This window comes from Lates calcarifer, linkage group LG12 (assembly GCF_001640805.2).
Source record: "Lates calcarifer isolate ASB-BC8 linkage group LG12, TLL_Latcal_v3, whole genome shotgun sequence".
Lineage (NCBI taxonomy): Eukaryota > Metazoa > Chordata > Actinopteri > Centropomidae > Lates > Lates calcarifer.
The window spans coordinates 26,070,364-26,090,250 of record NC_066844.1 but is presented as its reverse complement, the minus strand read 5'-3'; the positions used below and the strand labels follow the sequence as shown (position 1 = coordinate 26,090,250).

The following is a 19,887-nucleotide window of genomic DNA, read 5'->3' as shown; positions in this document are numbered from 1 at the left end:
CCCTGCAGTGATTCTCCTCTGTCTCCGTATTTCGACCCATAACACCTGTATGTGCAGCTGCATTATCTCTCGTGCATCATAAACACGCAACATCTGACTGATGTCTTCACACCTGAGCAGCATCGGAGAGACGAATCATGTCCTGCAGGAAACAGACTCTGTGACCATTATTCCAGCAGAAAACACACCTACCTTTAGCGGGCTCGGTGTTGTTGACTGAAGTGACGCGACTGTTTGTTTTCCACTGGTGGCTCGGTTTGTAAATAAACAAAGAACAGTTGCTTTTCTCCACACGAGACAGTCCTGAGACCCGCGGTGCCTCTGCTCAGCCTGACTACTACAGGGTCCCCATCTGGCTAATTACCTTGTCAATAAAGCTTGAAGGTGATATCGCGAGAATGAGAGTTTGGGGTGAGAGCGGGGTCTGACCTCCCATAACGGCCCCACCAAGACTCCAGTGTTGCAGCTCATATCTGCGTTTACAATTGTATTGATTTAGAGGCCGGAGGTAGACTCAGAAATCTGATTAAATAAAGAACACTAAGCCAATATGACAAGACTTCTTATTTATTATTATTATTATTATTAATAATATTATTCGACAAAAACACATCAGAAACAGGCCTCTGAGGTCCCTTGGGGTCTGGGGCCTCCTGGGCAATTACTCAATTTAACTGAATAGTAATTGAGCCAGTAACTGATTCATTTCATATTAATGATTTTAAATGCAGACTGGTTTATTCTTTTCTTCTTTTTTTTTTTAAATGAATCTATGATATGTCTAAAATTCCTCTATTGATTCTTCCTCAAGGTGTTCATAGTTTTGCACTGTGGGAGCAAAAACACAATAGAGGCTCCATGTTTACTGCTTGGTTCACTGGTTTTCTCACATTATTTGGTCTACATAATTTAATCACAAAGAAATGCACCACTGAAATAGAATATTGACTGGAATGGATCCTAAATATTGTAGCACTGTGTTATAGAGGGAGTCAGTGTCAAAATCTAGTTTTAAAACCTTAACTGTCAGGAGTACAGCAAGGCTACAATCAACAATTATTTCCAATTATAAACACACCTGACGACTGTTTTCTCAAATAATTAATTGCTTGGTCAAGAAGTTAAGATTACTTCATATAAAGTGTAGAACTGGAAAATATTTACATATGAGAAGCTAATACCAGTGATTTTTTGGCATTTGCTATTAATCAATTATAAAAATTGTTGCCAATAGATTTTCTGTCAATCGATTAATTGATTAATGAACTAATCATAACGGCTCTAGAGCACTGGTTGCTTTCTGATGCCCAGGGGAAAATAATGAAACTTCCATGTACAGTGGGGGTCAAGAGGGGCCCAACAGCAAATATTTGCCCCAAGGTCCTCCCGGGGGTTAATCCGGCCGTGGCCACACTCCATGTACTGCAGCGCCCTCTGCTGTCCGAGAATATCACTGAAATTAAATTACATTCAGAGCAACGCATCACACTTCACATAAAACCGTTTATAGAAATTATTTTGTGATTTAGTTTTAATAATAGTTTTAATATTATTATTTTCGTCTCGAAAACGTATTTAAACTGTATAAAATCAGACCTCCCCGCTCCCCGGGAGTCTCCGGTTCATAAAACAGGCGTACCACATCCGGTCCGGCTGTCAAAACCGTCCGCCACCAACGCGGCTCATCGTGTTTGAATGTGGCATCTTCGTGTGATACTGCTTAAATTAACAACAAACAAGTCTTTAATAAACGTTAGCGGACCGGGGAGTGTGTCGGGGCTGTTGAGTTCACGGTCTAACTGCCGCTGTTCGTCCTCTGTAGACGCTTCTCACACCGGCACAAAACCACGATACATGTCGAGTGAAGCGAAGAGACTGCGCTCAGAAAACATGACCGTTAAAAAGATCGGGACTCATAACGGCACCTTTCACTGTGACGAGGTTCTGGCCTGTTTCTTCCTCCGCCAGTTACCTGACTACAAGGTAAGAACAGAAAGCGACTACAAGTGGGTTTATTGTTCCCTTTGTAACTGTAATAAAAAATAATAACTATAATAAGTCTGCTGCTTAAATTTAAAGGCTGTGGTTAATAAACCCAGACAATGAAGGCTGCATTTTTGTAGAAACAGTTGTTGTATTCCTCTGTAACTGGTCCCATGTCATGTTAAAATGCACCAAATGGGGGAGCTGCTGTACAGACAGACCACTGGCCGTATACAGTCACCGGTCTGTTCAGTGTTAATGACTGCTATGTACAGTCAGTCAAATACACCCCCTGAGAGAGGACACGGACCTAAAATAATTAAAGTACAATCATATATTTGTACATGTGTTAATGTGTTTCTGCATGCTCCCTGAGGGGCCTTTAAGTGACTTCCTGTCTGAACAGGGATTTGTCTCTCCTGAAGGTGTAATCATTGACCTTAATGTAGGCATAGGTTTAACCTCGCCTCATGAAAAACTTCAACACAACAAGGGTAGGTGATAAAATCCTCTGACACAGAATGGTTCCATAATAATCAGGCCAGGCCAGCTTCTAATGGTAGAATTACTGGTCATCGTAGAGCTGGTCTCAGTGCGTTTGGCTCTTGGTTTTCAGTGGTTCAGAAAAGCTAAATGAGGCCTATACATGAAATCCAGATGTCATTTACTTCCTGAAAATGTTCTCCTCCACTCCACCAGATGCTTGATAATAAATGCTTACACATCTCTCTATTCACTGCGCAGGATGCTGAAATCATTCGGTCCAGGGACCCGGCACAGCTGGCACAGTGCGACGTTGTTGTAGACGTGGGAGGAGAGTTTGACCCAAAGAGGCACCGCTACGACCACCATCAGAGGTACAGCACTGACGGGAAGCTTGATATGTCATGCAACCTGTTTTTTATTATTAAATCTTATTATTTGAATCTGCTGAAGCTGAGACAATTTGCTTTTTAATTAACAAGTCAAAGTAAAATTCACTGGCAGCAGTAATTTTAAAGCAAACATTTCCAGTTTTCCAGGATCTCAGATGTGAGGTTTTTCACGTTTTTCAGCCACAGTTAAGATGTCAGTGTCGGCCTTTTGCTCTCTTTGTGTTGTTGCTGAGAATAACTGGCAAAAGGTTAATCAATAAGTGTTTGTTGTGAGGTCTGTATTAAGTCCAAAGCACAGGCTCACAGAGCTACTGATACATCTGTACACATCAGCCTCTGTGGACCTGGATTTGAGTACACATCTTCACCATGCCCCCATCAGGACTTCCTACACTCTAGACTAGAAAATCAAACTTGATTTCAGACCTGTTGCTCTGTTTTTTTTTGTTTTTTTTTTTGCTGTTGTCCAGGAAAACGATCTTTTAATCAGGAGGAGAAGGTGAATTTCTCTGCAGCTCCTGATTACATGAATCATGAAGGAGCAGACTCTGTGCATTCTGCTAAATTTCCTGCCAAAGTTCCTTCTGAATGATTGCATTCACTCCAAGTCTCATCACGTTGAGTAATCAGCCCATTCCAGGTGTCTTGTCAGCTTAATGTCCTGATGATAATCAGAGATAGCTTTTATGACCACGGTGATAAAGATATGCCAGGTCTCTCTTCCTGGCAGGCGGTTAGTGATAATTAGCGCTCCTTCAATTGAGCGCCCCCATGCTGTTGGCTCACGAGGCCACGACACTGTCAGGGGTCGCAGGAGAATGTGGCTGTCACTCACATATGCAGATGGAGGCAAGGTGGTTGTGATGGCAGGGATGGATGTAAGTGGGCTGGGGTGCTGCAGGAAGTGGGAGATGGAGCTGACAAGAATGATTAGAGTCCTCATTTCAATTCAAGCACCTTTTTTTTTTTCTTCTTTTTTTTAATGTGACCGTGTACAGATGAAGTTGACAGTAAAACTGATCCATCACGGTCAGAAATGTGAAATAAGAGCATGAAATTAAGTCATTAAAGGAGCAGCTTGGTGTTTTTATTATTGTTTATTTTTTCTTGGCAGGAGTTAGATGAGTAGATTGATACCACTCTCATTTCTGTCTTTTTAACAAGAGGCTGGAGCCAGGAGACGATTAGCTTAGCTTAGCTTAGCTTAGTTTAAAGACTGAAAACAAAGGAAAACAGTCAGTCTTGTTTGCAATGCTAAGCTAAGTGACTGTTGGCTCCAGCTCCATCCAGCTAAGAGAGTGATATTGATCTTCTCATCTAACTCTGAGCAAGAAAGCAAACAAGTTCATTTCCCAAACTGGTGAACTACTCCTTTAAAGACAGGCCCTGGATAGTTTATGTGGTTTGGTTTTCATCCAAACCGAATGTATTCATGAGTCATTTTTATCCTTAAGACAATCTCCACTATGAGAAACTGCTGCAGATACAGAAAACTTTTGTCTTCAAAGTCTTTTGAAGTTTCTTGAGCAGAGAAGAAAATGGCTGCTGGAGAAATGTTCTCCAAACACTGACTGGAAGTTAATAAAGCACAACAGATCAGATCTGGCAGGGATTAAGTTTGTGGTGGCTCCCAATTGAAATGGCACTCACTGTTCCCTCTCAGCAAAGAAATAAAAGTAAGGAAATATATTTTTTTGCAACAGTGAGGCCGTTGTGAGCAGAGAGATGAAATAGTTAAACCTTTTTTTCCTGGCTTTGTATTGATACGTGGTTTGCAGGTGACAGAGACATCAGCACACACTCTCTGTTTCAAGTACAGTAATTTACATCTTGTGTGTAGGTCTAACTGGAAATGTCAGATTTAAACAGGTGTTGTTAATTCTCTTCTAGAAAATCTGACCCAAAATGCCACCCCTGATGCAAGTCTTAGTGAAATCATAGAGTTAGACTGACCCAGAGACTGTTACTGTGAAGACCTCCTGTCAAACTATTTAGTTTACAGAACTGCCGGTCACAGTGACGTCTAAATTAATTAAAATGGAACATTTCCTCAAGAGGACGACATGAGTAACCAGATAGAAATCTCTTAATCCAGTTTGGAATTTTTACAGATCAAAAATATGAGTTAGACTGAATAATATCTGCTTTGGAGACGGGTCATTAATTGGTAAGATACAGTGAGCCAAGAACTGTTGAGTGGTTTGTATGTTTATTTACAACAAGAGGAAAAACCTCGTTGACTAAAATGTTTGCTGAATGAAAGTAAACACCATCCACAAAACCACAAACATCTCTCTCTCTCTGCAAGCAACATTTCCCATCATTCTAAGGGACGACTGAGTTGAAGATGTTGGGAAGTTACCAGCCAGTTTTCACAAAGTAATACTTTATTCTTGCCAGAATATGTCAAACTTTGGTTTTTATTTTCTACTTCACTGATTTACCTTAGTTCTCTGTGTTAAATGCTAATCTACTCAGAGATATAAGCATCTTTGATTTCACACAAACAGTTTGATGACTTTTCTTCGGTAAGCAGATCCTTTTCAGCCGTTCTCCATTTCACTCTGTCATTTTCCTCTCATTCATTCACTCCCATCTCCTGATAATGAGCATAGAAATGCCTCAGCTTGGCCAATTAGTCCTTTAATGGCTGTGATTACCCCCCAGCTTCCCTAGCATGTCACTCATTCATTTGACGGTCTCTTTTCCGCTGTGCTGCAGCCCAAGCATCCTAATTAAGCCTGAATTAAATGACCAGCAGTGGCTCAGTGCTGGAGCCCACCCATCCCAGCACGTGTCTGAGGATAGACCTCCGGTGGCTTTTATTTATGTGTGCTCACGCTTACAAACACGCCTGGGCATGCTTTCTCTCTGCGGTCAATGCAAACTCACTCTCTGAAGCTGAAGAGAATATTTATGGATACAGTGGTAATGGTCCCTTTTATTGATATCTGATGCACATCCAGTAATGTACAGCGTACACCCGGATGCAGCAGGCATTTTACTCAAGAGGCCTGGTATTGGAAGAGTAGTTTTGGAGCAGTTTTTGAGCAGGACACTGATGTTTAATCACCCGAGCCTTGGCCATGGCACCGAGAGCTGGAGATCACCAGTTTTTCTCCGTTTTTTAGGAGCGAAATCTGCTGTTGTCTCCTTGCTTTTTATGTCAGAGACAGGACTTGTGGAGTCATGCAGAAATGCTGCTGTGATTTGATTTAATATCTTTTTTTTTTTAAGATAAGCAAAGAAACTGTCAGTAATTTATTTTTCACAGTTAAATTTGTTAAGGTGAGAACTGGCTGCACAAATAGTTTTTCTAATCATAAGTTGGTAAAAAAAAGCATCAGTCTTTTAGCAGCACTCTTCATCGAGGACTGTAGGACTGTGCTATCATAGTAAAATTAAGATGATTGTTTCTGTTGTTTACGTGAACAGATCCATATTTCTCTCTTGTGGAGGTGGAGAGAATCTGGTTCAAAGCACTGTACAAACATCTTTTATCTAAACATCTTTTTCACCCACTGTGAATACAACATCGTCTTGTGTTAAAAGGCCTTTTCTGTTTCTGTCTCAGTCAGCTAACGGCTTGTGTTCCTTCTCTCCTGCTCAGGACGTTTTCAGAGACCTTCCACAGCTTGTGTCCAGAGAAGCCGTGGGTGACCAAGCTCAGCTCGGCCGGCCTGGTCTACCTGCACTTTGGTCGTCAGCTGCTGGCCCAGCTGACGCAGCTGAAGGAGGATGACAGGCAGCTGGAGGTGCTTTATGATAAGGTGAGAGGAGGAGGACGACAGATTTACAGCAGGCGGCGGATCAGCATTGATTGTGTTTTATTCACAACACAAACGCTTGGTTGGAAACAGATGTTTTCCATGATGATTTCAAAATGTTTCCTTGTCCGTCACGTTGAATCTAAACGTGGTGAATTTCACACAAAAGTCTGTTTGCAGATAAAGAGAACAGATAGCTTCTCTCCATAGAAATCATGAAAGGACGTTATATTTATTATGTGTGTTGGTTTTTTGAAAACAGAAACCACGCAGTCGCTGTCTGTTTGAAATGTGTGTTTTTAAAGTTTAGTTGATGGCACTTTGCCCTCATCAGACAGTTGGCAGTGGAGCAGGACTAGAAATAAAAGCAGAGAGACGGCGATGTGATAAAGTTTCTTTGCCAGATTCAATCTGAGGACACTGCAGTTATATTTAATGTATTTTAGACAGCTCAGCCAGCAGGAGGCCAGGCGCATTAATCCAGCCAAATCTTAGATCACCATGAATATTAGCACAGTTAACTCTCACTATCATTGGCCTTTTGATGTGTCAGTTTATCTAAAGCCCAGAGTAATCCTTTGACTTATGACCAGGCTTTATTTATTTTAGGATGTTACACATCTTGTCCTCAGTCGATTCAGAAAAACTAAAGCTCTCTTTTTGCCTCAGGGCTTAGTTCCACTTTTGAGCCACTTGGAAAATGTCAACTGTTTGGCGATTGACCTTCTGATCTACGGAGGAGTTGACTTCTCAGCCCTAAATATGTTTCAGCTTCTCTGCTCCTCTTCCACTTCTTTTTGGACTTTTGCCAGTGAACTGTAAAATAGCAGCAATTTGCCAATTTCCTTTTTGTGTAATGATCCAGCTGTGCACTTTAGCCCTCAGTAAATGCCCACACACTGTGTCCAAATGGGTTTCAATCAGGACAAAGTAATCCCAGTACATTTCTCTCTCCTGAAAGGCTGCCCAGCTTACTGAGTTAAAACAAGGAGGCCAGTGCTTCTTTCTAAACGCTGATTCCTGTTGATCGCAGTTATAACCTCTCATGTCTCTCCTCGCAGCTCTATGAGAACTTTGTGGAGGAGGTGGATGCTGTAGACAACGGCATTTCACAGTGTGACGGGGAGGCCCGCTACACCGTCTCCAGCACGCTGAGCGCACGTGTCAGCTACCTGAACCCGCGCTGGAACAGCAAGAGTCAGGACACCGAGGTGAGAGCATGTGAGCGTGAATGTGTTTCCACACAGGAACTTCTGTCAGTCGAACGTCAGGTTGATGAGATTGAAATGTTAATGTTTTAAACTAAAGGTCACACACGTCTTTCAGTGTGAGAGGGTCTGAATCTGTGATGTGAAGTTATTAAAATGGAACATAGTCTGGTCTTGTTTTAATTTAAAGCAGCCGTCAACATTTATTGAAGTTTTTATAATAATGTGTCAAACAACAATGTGAAATGTGAGATAATGATGTCTCCATCCATCCATCCATCTGCTACACCTCTTATCCTTTGAGGCCGTCTATCACAGGGCCTGATGAACCCACAAAAACCCACGAATCTCCTCGGCTCTCCTCGGCTTTACTGAGCTTTTAGGTTCAGCTCATTGTTGCCCTGAACTTTATTATTTTGAAGCACTCTCATTGCTCTCATGGCTTTGTTTTTGCAGGCAATAAGTGACTTCAAAGGAACGAATCAGGAAATGTTGGTTTGGATTTTAGGATTACAGGGTTAGGGATATACTTGGGAAATGTTTAGAAACTGGATTTATCTTTAATGTTAGAAATGGGATTAGATTTGTATTCGAGAAGCAGCAGAGTGTTAATGTGAGGAAATGACTGCACTCTGTTTTCACACATATAAAATAGAAACGATGATGTCAGGTTTAGCAGCATCACAAGGTTTAACTAACAACACATTTTATCAGACAGAAGAGTGAGGACGAGGTTGAATCAGATTCATGTTCATCAGAATATCCTGAATCACAGTGACAGCCACTTAACAGCAGCAGGTTTAATGACCATTAAAACCTGTCTGTTTAAATTATTGGTTGCACTTTAGTGTGTCACTTCTCTCTGTGGATAAATGTGTTTTATCATGACTCACAGACGCTCTGGGTATTAGAGTGAGTAAACTACTATATCTGTTGATGGAACAAACACATCAAACTGTATAAAACAGGGCCAGGTTTCACTGTAAAGCTCATATTCCCAGGAAAATAAACGGATATTATTTCTTCTCTTTTTGCTCCACTTAAATCCAGATATACATTTAACATCCAAGGAGGGGTTTTTAAAAAATGTTAATTAATTTTTGGAGACTCATTAAATCCAAGGGAATAGCACTTATTTCTGAGGCTGCAGCTAAAAAATAAAAAACACTCCTCAATTTCTTCAAGCTCAAGCTGACGTCTTAAAATTGCTTCATATTGCATTTTTTTGTGTAAACAGCCGTCTAAAACCTGGAGTTAATGAGTTACTATTGCATAAGACAAAAATAAACAACAGATCCTCATATTGGAAAAGTTAAAACTGGGTCTGTTTGGCATTTCTGCTCAAAACATTTCTTAAATAATTAAGCAATTACCTGCTTCAGCCCTGCTTATTTTTTTTTAGTTAGAGACTAATATGAAATTATATATCTGTATAAATCAGTGACCTGTCACCTCACACCATAGTTAAACCCTGACCTGACGTCCCTTCTGTTTTTGACAGTGTAATGTTTGATAGAAGGCTGTTCCACAGTAGAGCCTGTGGCTACATGACTTAATGACTTTAACACACAACCTGGGAATCCTGTAATGAAACAAAAATACTCAATAAGTTCAGAATCTTGTTGCAAACACAGCAGGTGCAGTGAAATCAGTGTTCAGAGGTCGAGGTTTGCTCTGGTGTGACTTTTCTCTCTCTCATTAGTGCAGGAGGAGAATTCCTGCAGGGAAACAGCACCTGTTTTCTGCACACTCTCATGAGATACCTGCAGCCTCGTTTTGCATATATGTTGACTCTGCCACAGTTTTTTTTCCATTGTTGTGGGCTGTCTCAGTGGAGTGGCTGGCCTATTTGTTTTGTCACATTTCAGTCCACATGATTAGAATTCATATTCCCCAGTCACACTCGCACTGTGAGGCAAGACGGCGCTCAGAGATCAGGGAGCCAGAAAGATTTGTACTGAAAAATGTTTGGCAGGCGACTTGGTGACAGACTGACCTCGTGACCTCTCAGCAGTGGCTGTTTGTGATAATTGAAAAAATCGAATGGATTTTCATCTTCTCCATCCACGACTGTTAAAACTCCGGGACACTGCGGCCACCCTCAGACTCAGACTGTGTGTGCAAGTGTTGATGATAGCACGAGTTTGTGCCTGTGTCCATCTGCTCTCACAAGACGCTGAGAGAGGGAGGTCAGACTGAGGCCGAGGCGGGACATGACATGACGCTGATGAAACAGGCTGCAGAGATCAGAGAGGAGATGGTCAGATACGACTTTATTATACCCATTTTATCCATCACACAGGCTCACAGAAAGTATTCAACACAAATGACGGTGATGATGTGAATGATCATTAGGATGTTGAACCATGACCAGCGAGGTCTTTTTTTTTTTTCATCCAAATGACATTAAAGTCTGGTCAAAGCACTAAAACTCACAGTATCACTCTCTTGTTATTTGACAGTAGTTTATATGTGTTTCCACATGTTGTCTCCAGGAGGGTTTCAGGAAGGCCATGAAGATGGTTGGCGAGGAGTTTCTGGACCGTCTGGATTATTACCAGTCCTCCTGGCTGCCGGCTCGTGTGGTGGTGGAGGACGCTGTCAAGGAGAGGCATCAGGTACAAGACCAGCAGCAGTCGGTTTCTCTCTTCTCTCAGCTTGAAACAAAACTGATATGTAATATTGTGCTGTGAAAGCTGTGTGGTAATATTCACTATTAACATTTTGGTAATACAACATCTAACACCAAACACAACACTAGCAGTGTACTGCACCTTACCAGTTTCTCTGTGTTTCACTGTCGCTGTTGACTAAATGGTGATTTTGTAGTTTAGTCTGGAGCCATAACAAAGTCTTTCAAGTTTAAAAAAATACAATTTTGGCATTGAAAACTTGTATTAACCAAAATCAAACTTTGGATGATGAAGGACACTGGCATAATTTTTTTGTGCCATCCACTTTCAAACATATTCTTTAATTTTGTTTTTCATTTCTTTCATTACCAATTTTTATTAACCTATTTTACAAGTTTTTCCAATACTGCTTTTTCAATGCAAATGTTTCCATTTCAGTGGCACGTTGAACTTTCAATGCCAGAAACTAAGGCCTCTGCTCTGGCTCCATGTTTTAGCTCTTAAATAATTTAATACACAATGAGATATGCTGACATTGAGAGAGTTGATTATAAAGACTTAATTGTTTCTTTATTATTTTCTCATTTCTTTTATTTTCTAACAAATCCTAAATTACACTGAAAACTGTAATTATTGCGTCATCTACTGAAGCTGGAGGCCTCCACTCTGTGTTTGTTCTTTATCTGTTCTCAGGTCGATCCCAGTGGGGAGGTGGTGTTGTTCTCCCAGGGCGGGTGTCCCTGGAAGGAGCATCTGTTTGCCCTGGAGAAGGAGCTCCAGGTGGAGACGCCCATCAAGTTTGTCCTTTACCCAGACCAGAACGGACAGTGGAGGGTCCAGTGTGTTCCCGCTGGGCTCAACACCTTTCAGAACAGGTGATTTTAAATTCTAAATTCAAGGAGCTGCATCTGCGACTTCATCCAAAGTCTATTTTTAGTCAGGTTTTATTAAAGGATACAGTATTTAATTGGCATTTCTGCTTCATGAGCTACAGCTTATGATCTAATTTGTGGAGAGAGCTCCGTGTATGAGTTACCCTGGCAGAAATCAAGCATGCAGAACTCACAGGGATGTTGTGACACTGACTTCACACAAGAAATTCTCCCAGACAGGATTTATTTGAACACTGGAGGAAGACACAGTGACAGACACAGTTCCTGAGTCTCCCAGATGGACTGAATCGAGTTGAGCTCTGGTGACAGAGACGAACCATAGTATGTCATTTAACTTTCTTGCTTTTTGGACCATTTGACAACTACTCACTGAGGGATGACGTGCCATCCGCTGATAAATTAACTCCTGGATGGGAACTGTTTGTTTGTAGGATGAGGACGATCCTTTAGTTAAGGCGGAGGTTTTGTTCTCACATTGCTCTCTGAGGGTTTGAAAGGATGTAAACACACCCGACACCTCAACACAGCCACCTGAGCCCTCTCCTCACACACACCTCTCTCACTCAGGTGTGTTAGTTGCACACTCTGCAAACTGGCTCACAGACTGTACTCTACATGCTGCTCTGGCAAACTGACAGACTTTTATTTTCAGCCACTCAATTAATGAATGACAGACTCTGAACAACAGACTCGTGATCACAATATTTAGGCCTCTGAGTCCTGTGTTCAGTCACAGTGGTGCTTTGAGCTAAACGCTAACGTTAGCATGCTAGGTGAGGGGTTGAAATTTTGGCGTGATGATGAGAGTTAAGGGAACACCACTCGTACTGTGCGTCATCAGGATTCATCCTCTGAAAACCATGAATGTGTGAATCAAGTTTCATGACAATCCATCCGATAGTCCCACCGACACACTGATGTTATAAATCTTAGGGTGTCTGACCGCTGGAGCTGCTGGTTGAGTTTTTACCAGAACAAATAAACTGCTGAACTGATTATGGACTGAGTAACTGTGTTATCTGAGACAGGTCTGTTTATAAAACTGGAGCAGCAGTTTGTTTCTATGCATCAGATATCTTAAACAAACTCCCCGAGGATTTGAGTTCTGCTCTAAACAGTTAATTAATGCTGCTTATCTTTATGTTTGCCAATTTAATTAAACTTTTAGTCTATTATTATTATTATTATTATTATTATTATTAGATCTGAAACTGCGCTGCTTTCAATCTGTTGTCTGTCACTCTTCCTTCATCTCATGATCTGCTAATTTAACTCGTCCTTCTCATGTTCCTCTGAGAGTCTTAATACATTTTAACACCTTATGTTTGTGTCTTACCTGTGCCTGTGTTGTGCATCAGTAGCAGCTGTAGCATTTTCTCATCTTCTGGCAGTGATGAGGTCTCGAACCCACAAGCCTGGCTCTTAAAACGAAAAGTGCCTCATCTGTGCTCATTAAATCGCATTAGTATTCTTGTCTTGTCACTCAGAACATAATGACAGTGATGACGAGACAGAGACCCTCTGTGTGAATTTGTCAGATGATTAACACCTATCAAGTCTGTTTGTTACCTCTGGAGGAGAAGTGTTTATCCGAGCAGTGTCTCGAGGGCGCCGCCCTGCAACGCTGCTCTCACAACGTCATCAGCATCCTCATTGGAGATCTGAGGGCGATGTGTGGTTTGACTTATGTGCTAAAACATTATCAGCCTACGGCCAAGGAAACATGCTGCAGACTCACTCGTTTCTCCTGCTGCTCTGTGTCGTGCTCTCCTGTACCACTCACTAGGTACTGACAGAACATTAACTGTTGCTTCCTCTTCCTTTTTTCCTTCACAGAAAATCTTTCCAACCATCGTGTTGCTTTCTCCTTTTCTTCTACTCTATGTTTTGTGCAGTTTGGTGCTGATCTCTGCCTTTTGAAGTGGTAACAGTGAGTCTTTTGTGCTTTGCGACACTACAGAGATGAACAGTTTTACCTACAGATAAGTTCTGATAGCTGGTTTCATTTTGGATCCTTGTTGGCAGAATACACTCCAACTTTTACATCTCAGTCACCACCAGTGTTTATTAGTGAAGCGTGAGGCAAACATGAAGCTCAATCTCCGTTTTATTGTCATTTTCAAACATATTTATGTCAAAATACATGAAACATCGAAGCACAGACATTACTGTCCATGTAGTGCTGTAACTAATCAGTGATGATTCAGTAAAAGTTAAAATGCAAAGGTAGGCTGTTCACCTGCAGACGTGTGTTTCTGCAGCTGGTGTTTTTATTCAGCCTCTGTACGACTGAGCAGACTGTGTGTTTCAGTAGCTCAGCGGGAACCAACACAGTGGTGACTCCTCTCTCAGATTCATTTAATTAACATTTCATATATTACACTGCTCATCTCATTTTTGTTGAATCAAAGATGTGAGCGTGAATTAGTCTGCCACTAAAAACTGCACTGTTTCCTCTTCCCCTGTCAGTAAAAGGTGATTTTTGAGTTGTTATTTTAGTTTTTAGTTAGTTTTTAGATTCAATGTGTGGATTTGATCATTCACTGAAGTGTTGAATATAAAACAAACACCTCTTCAGTATCTTAGTGTGGAATATGTTCAGGGGTGTAGTTCAGGGTCAGTGAGTTCAGTAGCAAACGATAAACTGGTCTTTACACAGAGTTAAATCCTGCCTCATTCTCTGACATTTTCACTCTTTTTACTTCCTCCTGCAGCTCTCAGTCACACTGTTTCTTGTGTGGGTGAATAATAATCATTGTGGCTCCTGTTTTCTTTATTTATCCTCCTGCATCTGCATGAATTTTAAAGAGCAATTTTCACCTGCACACTGATCCCAGGGGAAAATTTAATAGAAAATGTGATGGTTTATAAAAAAGACGACTTCTTTAACAGGTGTTAAAGAGAAGATAATTTTGTGTACAGCTGTGATAAGCGGTGACATTTTCTATTTAGTTTCCACTCCCAGCATTCGAGGTATTTTCTGTTTGTAGAAATTCCCCCGAGCAGACACGCTGTTAAGTCTGACTCTTTATTTTATTCCTGCAAATTTGCCTAAACTTCTCCCACGTCTTTTTTACTCTGTTGTTATAAACCGCGTGTTTAACTTCAGCGATGAATTCATCGCGTCGCTGTTGCTTTTGTCAGTTGAATGCTTTTTGAGAATCAGCAGCAGCGGGGCATGTTTGCTTTGTATCAGTGGTAACTTAATACAGCCCTGACACAGTGTAAACAGAGTGAACATAAACAGTGAGGCTGATGATTGCATGCATGTTTTTTTCCTACATTATATACTACATTACAGAGAGGTAATTATAGACGCTTCATACCTGTACAATGAATGGTAATAGATGACCATAGTAACGTCCTTTGATATGGTCATTCTGAGTCGGTTCCTTTTATGTTGCTCTTCCTGAGGTTTCTGTCTTTTTTTCATCAGATTTTTTTTCCTTTGGTTGAATTAAAGGTGTAGTTTGTTCTTCACGTTGTAAATTTTGGCCTGTGTGAATGAGAAACCCCCGCACATGGTCTCTGAGCCACGAGTCCACCTGACCGCCGTGTTCTGTAAAGGTCTTGTTACCTCTGACAGTATGTGCCCACGTGCTTTTATCCTGGGTTTGACATGTCTAGTTATTGATGCGCTGCAGGTTGCTCGGGCGCAGTAGGAGGCCTCCAGAGCACATTGTGCCCAGAGACGCACAGAGAGGGTGGAGTGTCTTTTTGATTCAGGCCTGATCTGACCAGCGTCTGCTCTGTTACTCACTTTCTATTTTCACCTCTCTACATGAGCTCTCCATGCTCCCTGGCCCCTCCATTACTGTTCTTTCCTCTCTCTCTCTCATGTACAGTATTTCTGTCTCTTTCTTATAATCACCCAATTCCATTTCATCACCTTTTTCCTATCTCTCTTCCTATTAATCCTATTTCTCCCCCCTCTTCTTCCTCCAGCCCCCCTTCATCCACCCTCCTCCCTATCTCACCTTTCACACCTTCCACCTCCCTCCCCTCGCCTCATCCCCTCTGCTACAGTTTTTTCCACTCCGCTGCAGAATCTCATCAGGCGGCAGCTCTTTCAACTAAAAAGACACAGGCACCGGTTTATGGTCATGGAATACTTCAGAGATTTAATTTGATGCAAACATGGCGGTTGGTGTGGAGCTGCATGAGAACAATAGCTGAGATGGATAAAAACATAGCTCCAGATGGCTCTTTCTCTGGGTGTTCTGCTTCCTCCCAGTAGGCATGTGCCGACTCCACGAAAGGGGTGTTGTTATCACCTGTGTCCCTGCCACTGCACCACGGGGGAAAAATGGTCTATTTTTATCAGCATCACATTGCTAAGGAAATGTGAGCCGGGAGAAGGAAGAGGGGCGTGGAAGCAGCTCCTTCCTCTGAGATGTACAGTGTAGGATAACAGTGGAAGCTGACAGCAGAATGGGCTGAACCAGAAACCCACTGGCTGCTGTCACAGCGATCTGCTCTGCCTCCGTATCAGGGCTGTGCTAATGATTATTGGCTGATTCTTTATTTTATCATTCAGTCATCAGGCCAGTAAAATGTCAGAACATGGGGAAAAATCCACATCAGTATTTCTAAAAGCCTCAGATGACATTTACAAATGTTTGACAAACAGTCAGAAAGCTACGCTTATTCAATTAGTGATCACACGAGTGACAGAAAAAACAGCAAATCCCCACAGATGAGAAGCTGGGATTGAAAGATTCTAAAGATAATGTATTGATTATCAGTGTAGGTAAAGAGGATTAAAAGCTGTCTCGTTTTCTTCTTGTCATGTGAAACCAATTGGCTGAATCACCGGTACGGCCGCTGGTCAAAGGAGAGAGATGTGTGAAGAGTGTAAAATCAGTACAGTAGAGACGTGTCCACGAATTAGTCAGCAAACTGCCGGAGAATTCAACACCTCTGGAAATATACAAATGTCTTTTATTCTTATTATTTTGGAGATTAAGACAGAATGTTCAGACTCTAAACAGAAGTAGTTTTATGTTTTGATAACCCATAATCTCTGGTATACCTCATCCTGAGGTTTCCTAATTAAACACTCGCTAATTGTAGGTTTATTTTTAGACTGGTCATCGTGAGAATCAAGCTTCCTGGATTGTCATAACAACAACAGTCCTCCCCCTCCTACTCCTTCCCTCATTACCAGCCCTGTTGACCTTTCCTCTGAGCTCGTTTTCCAGCCATACTGTGGAGCGATCGATTGGTTGATTCATTTAACAGGGATTACGGGTTTGCCATGCTTTTCCTCCCCAGGTTGTCCTGTGACAGTCTTAATAGGGATAAGATTGTGTAGACTGGAGATAATGGCATGGAGAGTGGAGCTGGGGGAAAATTAAGTTTGAGTGCACGTGTGTGTATTTAAGATGATCAGTCTTTAACATGATTTTCTGATGATTTTGAAAACTCCTCACGCTCTGAATGGTGCAGTTGTGGAGGATGTTATACAGAATGGTAATTAATATTCAAAGGGAATGTTTGAGAATTGAACCTTTCAGAATTTAGAACAAGAGAAAACACTTTACTCAGCCGTGTTTGACAGCTTTGTCACTTTATTTCTCACAAGTTCGACTGTACACTTCCATAATTTATCAAGCATGTGACAGAGAGGAAGAGGAGCCGAGGTCGGCACTGACATTTTTAATGAAATCTGAGGCTTTTAGCAGATTGAGCCAGTTTTTAAGGCATTTAAAGTCTATTTCAGAAGCAGTTGAAGGGCGAGATGTGAGCGATGAAGTGATGAATCAGAATGAAATCAGAATTGGTTTAAAACATGGCTAAATATATCAATACTTTGAGAAGAACGAGCGGTCCCAGATAATGGAGATAATAACACCATCAATGCAAGAATGACACTCACATGCACACACACTCTCACACACCAAAGAGAGAAGTGGTAATGTGTTTTAAATGATCCTCCGGGCTGTAGACAGAGGTGTATGCTGCATCCAGTGGGTGGTAAATGAGCTGCTCTACATTTTTATGAATTCTCAGCCTCCGTGCAAAACATCCAGCGACACTCTGTCCAGGTCAGCTCGTAAACCCTCACAGAGCCAATCTCTCCCCCACTTTGTAAGATTGCCTGTTGACTCCGCTGCCACCGTACGGCTCTCTAACTGCCGAGCCAATCTGTGATTTTCCACATTACTGGAGAAGAATAAAGCTGATTTTTATTGGTCACTTTGCTGGGACTGATTGCAGTGGTGCTATGTGTGAGGGTTACTGCAGTTTACTTCGTGTGTCTGTGGTCATGGACAGACCAGATTAAAGTCTTTGTGCAGAACCTTACACAAACAACGGAAGGAAATCTCTGGTTTTTGGCACAGTGCTGCAACTAACTATAATTTTCATTATTGGTTATTTTGCTGTTTATTTTCCCAAAGAATTGAATGTCAGAAAATACTCATACTGCCTTTTTTGGTCCAACTAACAATCCAGCCCTTAAGGTATTCAGTTCATTGTCAAATGAGGCAAATCTTCACATTTGAGAAAATGGAGTCAGTAAATATTTGGTATTTTTTGCTTAAAAAGTGACTCAGACGATGAATGATTTTCCATCAGTTGACTTGCAGCTTCCTTTTGTTTTATTCTGTTCATTGATGTGTTACTGAAATCATTCCTGATCCCAGACCTTGTGTTATAGTCGCTGGTTTTCTGCTTGTGCCGACACGAACAGCACAGTGTGTTGTGCGAGAGTAACGTGTCAACAGGAAGTGAGCAGCTGACCGCCACAGTGTCCATCTGTAAGCCAACTTGCCCTTCTGTCCTCCTTTCCCAGGCTGTCACTGCTAGAAGAGTGGCGCGGCATTCGAGATGAGGCGCTGTCGGAGCTCAGCGGGATTAAGGGCTGCATCTTCGTCCACGCCGCAGGCTTTATTGGCGGGAACAAGACCCAGGAAGGAGCCCTGGAGATGGCCCGGAGGACCCTGCAGGCCGCAGCCCAGTCCCCTGCGAACGGAAGCAGCTGACCGGTCGGAGAGGACGGCCAGCAGCACGCTCTGTTCCCGGGGTCAGTCTTTAGAGAGGAGAGCTAGGATTAAAATGTTAGTTTGTTAGCTTGCAGCTTGTTCATCCGAGCCAGGTCTAATGTTGTTTTGTTCTGTCTTGCCAGAATGGGGATGGTATGGAAATGGCAGCCAAATAATCTTGGACCAGTTCCCTAAATACCTACATTTCAAAACACTCACTCTGAATAATAGTGTGACTGCTGTTCCTCTCCTCTCTGCCTGTACTACATGTGCACCTGTTTTAGTATTCATTCTTTCACAATAAAAGACTTTGGTAATATTCTGATCTTCTGTTAAATCCAGCCGTATTGTTTCACCTTCACATCTCTTGCTTTTCAGTATCAGCTGACGTAATCTTCTGCATCTTCAAAGCCTGTGAATACCACGGCCTTACCTTTCAAGGGTCGATTCACATAGACACCTGGACAGTGGTTCATCCTTTCATTCCCGGCACGGTGACATTAACTGTAGCACTACAAAGAGATGCAGGGGCTACTTGCGCTGGCTCCCAAGATCAAAGCGTCAATAATGAGGCCTGATTAATTCTGAGAAAATTAAATTTCCAAACGGCACAAGGAGGTGCTCCTTATGGCAGCCAGTGTCGTGACAAGGTTACCTCCAGTGGGACGAGCCGTACAGTCAATTTCCCTGTAATAAAATCAGGGGATGTGCCTTGAATTTTCTCATTAATACTCCAGATTTTCTCCCCCCCCCCACCCAGCCCCTCGAGCTCCACCTGTTACTTCTCCCTTATTGCGTTCTGCCCTTCTGCTGCACTTGCCCTGTGTAACATATTGCTTTATAATTTCATTGCTATGCGTTTTATTTCCATCAGCTGCAGTGTCATTGTGCAAATGCCACAGCAGAGGAAAAAAGAATCAATTGGTGCGTTGTTACTTACTGCTGTGAATGTTTTCTTCTCCCTCATCTTTCACTCTTTGCGTTCAGCGGTGCGGACGGTTAATTCTGCAGCGACAGAACCTTTTACCATGTTTCTTTGTCACTCTTTTGCCTTCTTTGTTTCTCTCTTAATTGAAACGGAGAAGCTTTTCAGGCTCTGAGTGAATCCTGCTCACAAATAATAAACATCAGACGCCTCTAAGTCAAGGAATTTGAACACATGCTCGTAACAATAAACTGTGTCATCTAATCTATATTTAGTCTCAAGTTCCAACTGCTGAGTTATTGTTTCCCTTTTAGCTGAGAGTGCAATGGCTATTTTTAATGGCTTTGGAAAAGAACTCTTCCTCTGGCATCTTCTTTTCCACACCACCTCTCTCTCCCTCTCTCTCTCTCTCTCTCTCTCCTCCTAACACACACACACTCACACACACACACACACACACTGTAGTGTTATTACTCTGCTCTATTGTGTTGGACCTGAGCCAAGGTCTCAATCCAATCTATACACATTTGTGACGGCCTTTTTACAGTCACATGGTTCATATTGTAATCTCTGCCAACTGGTGCTGTGTTGTTTTGGGAGATACAGAAGATACCCCC

General features: G+C 42.0%; 1 protein-coding gene across 3 annotated transcripts; it reads left to right on the top strand.

Annotated features, from left to right (window-relative positions):
• The first annotated feature begins 1,634 nt into the window (after positions 1 to 1,634).
• Positions 1,635 to 18,670, top strand: myg1 (myg1 exonuclease). 3 transcript variants are annotated; one of them, XM_018678964.2, is made up of 9 exons: positions 1,635 to 1,983; positions 2,728 to 2,840; positions 6,469 to 6,628; positions 7,687 to 7,836; positions 10,007 to 10,093; positions 10,329 to 10,451; positions 11,160 to 11,341; positions 18,156 to 18,386; positions 18,489 to 18,670. In XM_018678964.2, the coding sequence occupies exons 1-8, from the start codon at positions 1,696 to 1,698 to the stop codon at positions 18,343 to 18,345; spliced, it is 1,293 nt and encodes a 430-aa protein (XP_018534480.1). In that variant the 5' UTR covers positions 1,635 to 1,695; the 3' UTR covers positions 18,346 to 18,386; positions 18,489 to 18,670. The 3 variants fall into 3 exon arrangements, with proteins under 3 accessions (XP_018534480.1, XP_018534479.1, XP_018534481.1); XM_018678963.2 differs by having other exon boundaries at positions 18,156 to 18,670; XM_018678965.2 differs by lacking the exon at positions 10,007 to 10,093 and having other exon boundaries at positions 1,637 to 1,983; positions 18,156 to 18,670.
• The last annotated feature ends 1,217 nt before the right edge of the window (positions 18,671 to 19,887 follow it).

Bases quoted from the DNA above. Each gene is read 5' to 3' on its own strand.
- myg1 (XM_018678964.2), top strand. From the start codon at position 1,696: ATGTGGCATCTTCGTGTGATACTGCTTAAATTAACAACAAACAAGTCT. The intron at 2,841-6,468 runs GTACAGCACTGA...TCTCCTGCTCAG, and splicing joins CGCTACGACCACCATCAGAG to GACGTTTTCAGAGACCTTCC. The intron at 7,837-10,006 runs GTGAGAGCATGT...TGCTCTCACAAG, and splicing joins GCAAGAGTCAGGACACCGAG to ACGCTGAGAGAGGGAGGTCA.